The sequence below is a fragment of the Carlito syrichta genome, unplaced genomic scaffold, assembly GCF_000164805.1.
Source record: "Carlito syrichta isolate Samal-C Ts95f unplaced genomic scaffold, Tarsius_syrichta-2.0.1 Scaffold303153, whole genome shotgun sequence".
NCBI lineage: Eukaryota > Metazoa > Chordata > Mammalia > Primates > Tarsiidae > Carlito > Carlito syrichta.
Genome location: NW_007247249.1, coordinates 779781 through 781208, shown reverse-complemented (window position 1 = coordinate 781208; position 1428 = coordinate 779781). Strand labels below are relative to the sequence as shown.

General features: G+C 56.7%; 1 protein-coding gene across 1 annotated transcript in view; it reads left to right on the top strand.

Annotated features, from left to right (window-relative positions):
* Positions 1-291, top strand: part of ST14 (suppression of tumorigenicity 14) — a 42828-nt gene extending 42537 nt beyond the window's left edge. The window contains exon 19 of the mRNA XM_008057888.2: positions 61-291. Coding sequence (XP_008056079.1) covers positions 61-222 — 162 coding nt within the window. The 3' untranslated portion in view covers positions 223-291. The remainder of the gene's footprint in view (positions 1-60) is intronic.
* The last annotated feature ends 1137 nt before the right edge of the window (positions 292-1428 follow it).

Genomic DNA, 1428 nt, shown 5'->3' with positions numbered 1-1428 from the left:
GCGCATTGGGGGGGGGAGGGGGCAGCACGGCGACTCATTGCAGGGCTTGTCTCCACTCAGGGTGACTCTGGCGGCCCCCTCTCCAGCGTGGAGGCAGATGGACGGATCTTCCAGGCTGGTGTGGTGAGCTGGGGAGAAGGCTGCGCTCAGAGGAACAAGCCAGGCGTGTACACGAGGCTCCCCCTGTTTCGGGACTGGATCAAAGAGCAGACTGGCGTGTAGGGGCAGGGGCTGTCCGCCGGCCACCCCAACATGCACACTGGCAGGCTGAGGACTGGGCCACTGACTGCATCCCTGCCTCGAGCCTCCCAGAACTTGGACTATGAACTGCATTGCAGGGCCCTCAATCTGCCTCTGGAATGGGGCCAGGAGGTCGAGAGGGGAGGACCGTGCAGTGCTGCCGGCCCAGCTGGAGCAAGGGTTTAAAGCACAGCTCCCTGCTCCCCAGCCCCAAGCCGGCCGAGGCTCTTTCCCACAGTTCTCTTCCTCTGTCTCTGAAGAACAGCTGAGTGTAGCTTCTGGGACCTCCTTGGCAGGGGCCTGTGGGCTCTGAGCTGTGGGGTCCTAGGGTCACACTCTTCAGGAGACCAGGCCCAAGGCCCTTGGAAGACAGATGGGTTGAAGATTGGAACTGTTCTGCCAGCTCCTAGGGTGGGTTTCAGTGTGTGTATTTGTGTATATGAGTAAAACATTTTATTTCTTTTTTGGTAAGTTTTTTTTTCCCTTACTGGAGTTGGGCCCTCCTTCCTTCTCTTTCCTAGCTCCATTTGCAAGAAACTGGGCTTAATTCCTCTTAGCACAGACTGAACAGGGGCCACAGTGTGCTGTCATCTCCAGGCCAGCAAGGCGCATGTTCCCGCTGTCATCTGCAGCTTCTGAGACCAGGGGCTGGTGCCCCGTTCAGAGGGGCACATGGTCAGCAAGGGAGTCTGGGTGAGGTGCATCATGGGAGGGTGTGTGGTGGCTTCCTGGGCCTGGGTGTGACCTGGGAGGAGGAGGAGCTTTGTCAGAGGAAGATGGAGGAAGCGTGGCTGTGCATTCGGTGGGGAGGTGGTCACATGAGCAGTGTGTGTGTGTGTGTGTGTGTGTGTGCACGCACACACACACGGACTTGAGACTGTGCATGAACTCCTGGCTGTACAGCATGGGCTGAGTGGATGGTCCTGAGGCCTTGGAGGAATGATGTTGCCTTGCTTATGGGCACCCACATCTCCCCTGCCATCCCTTTGGTTTTTACTTATTAATGTAAAATATTCCCTTTCTCCTTGCTTGGGGTGTCCCAGAGGGACAGTGTCAAGGATCGGGAGAGGGTTGGGGAGCTTTTGAAGGGACATTTGAAGGTTTCTTGTATGCTAAGGTACCGTATAAGTTGAGGACAGGGAAAAGGAGTGGACCTAGGGAGGGAAATCACACTGTCAATGTCAGGAG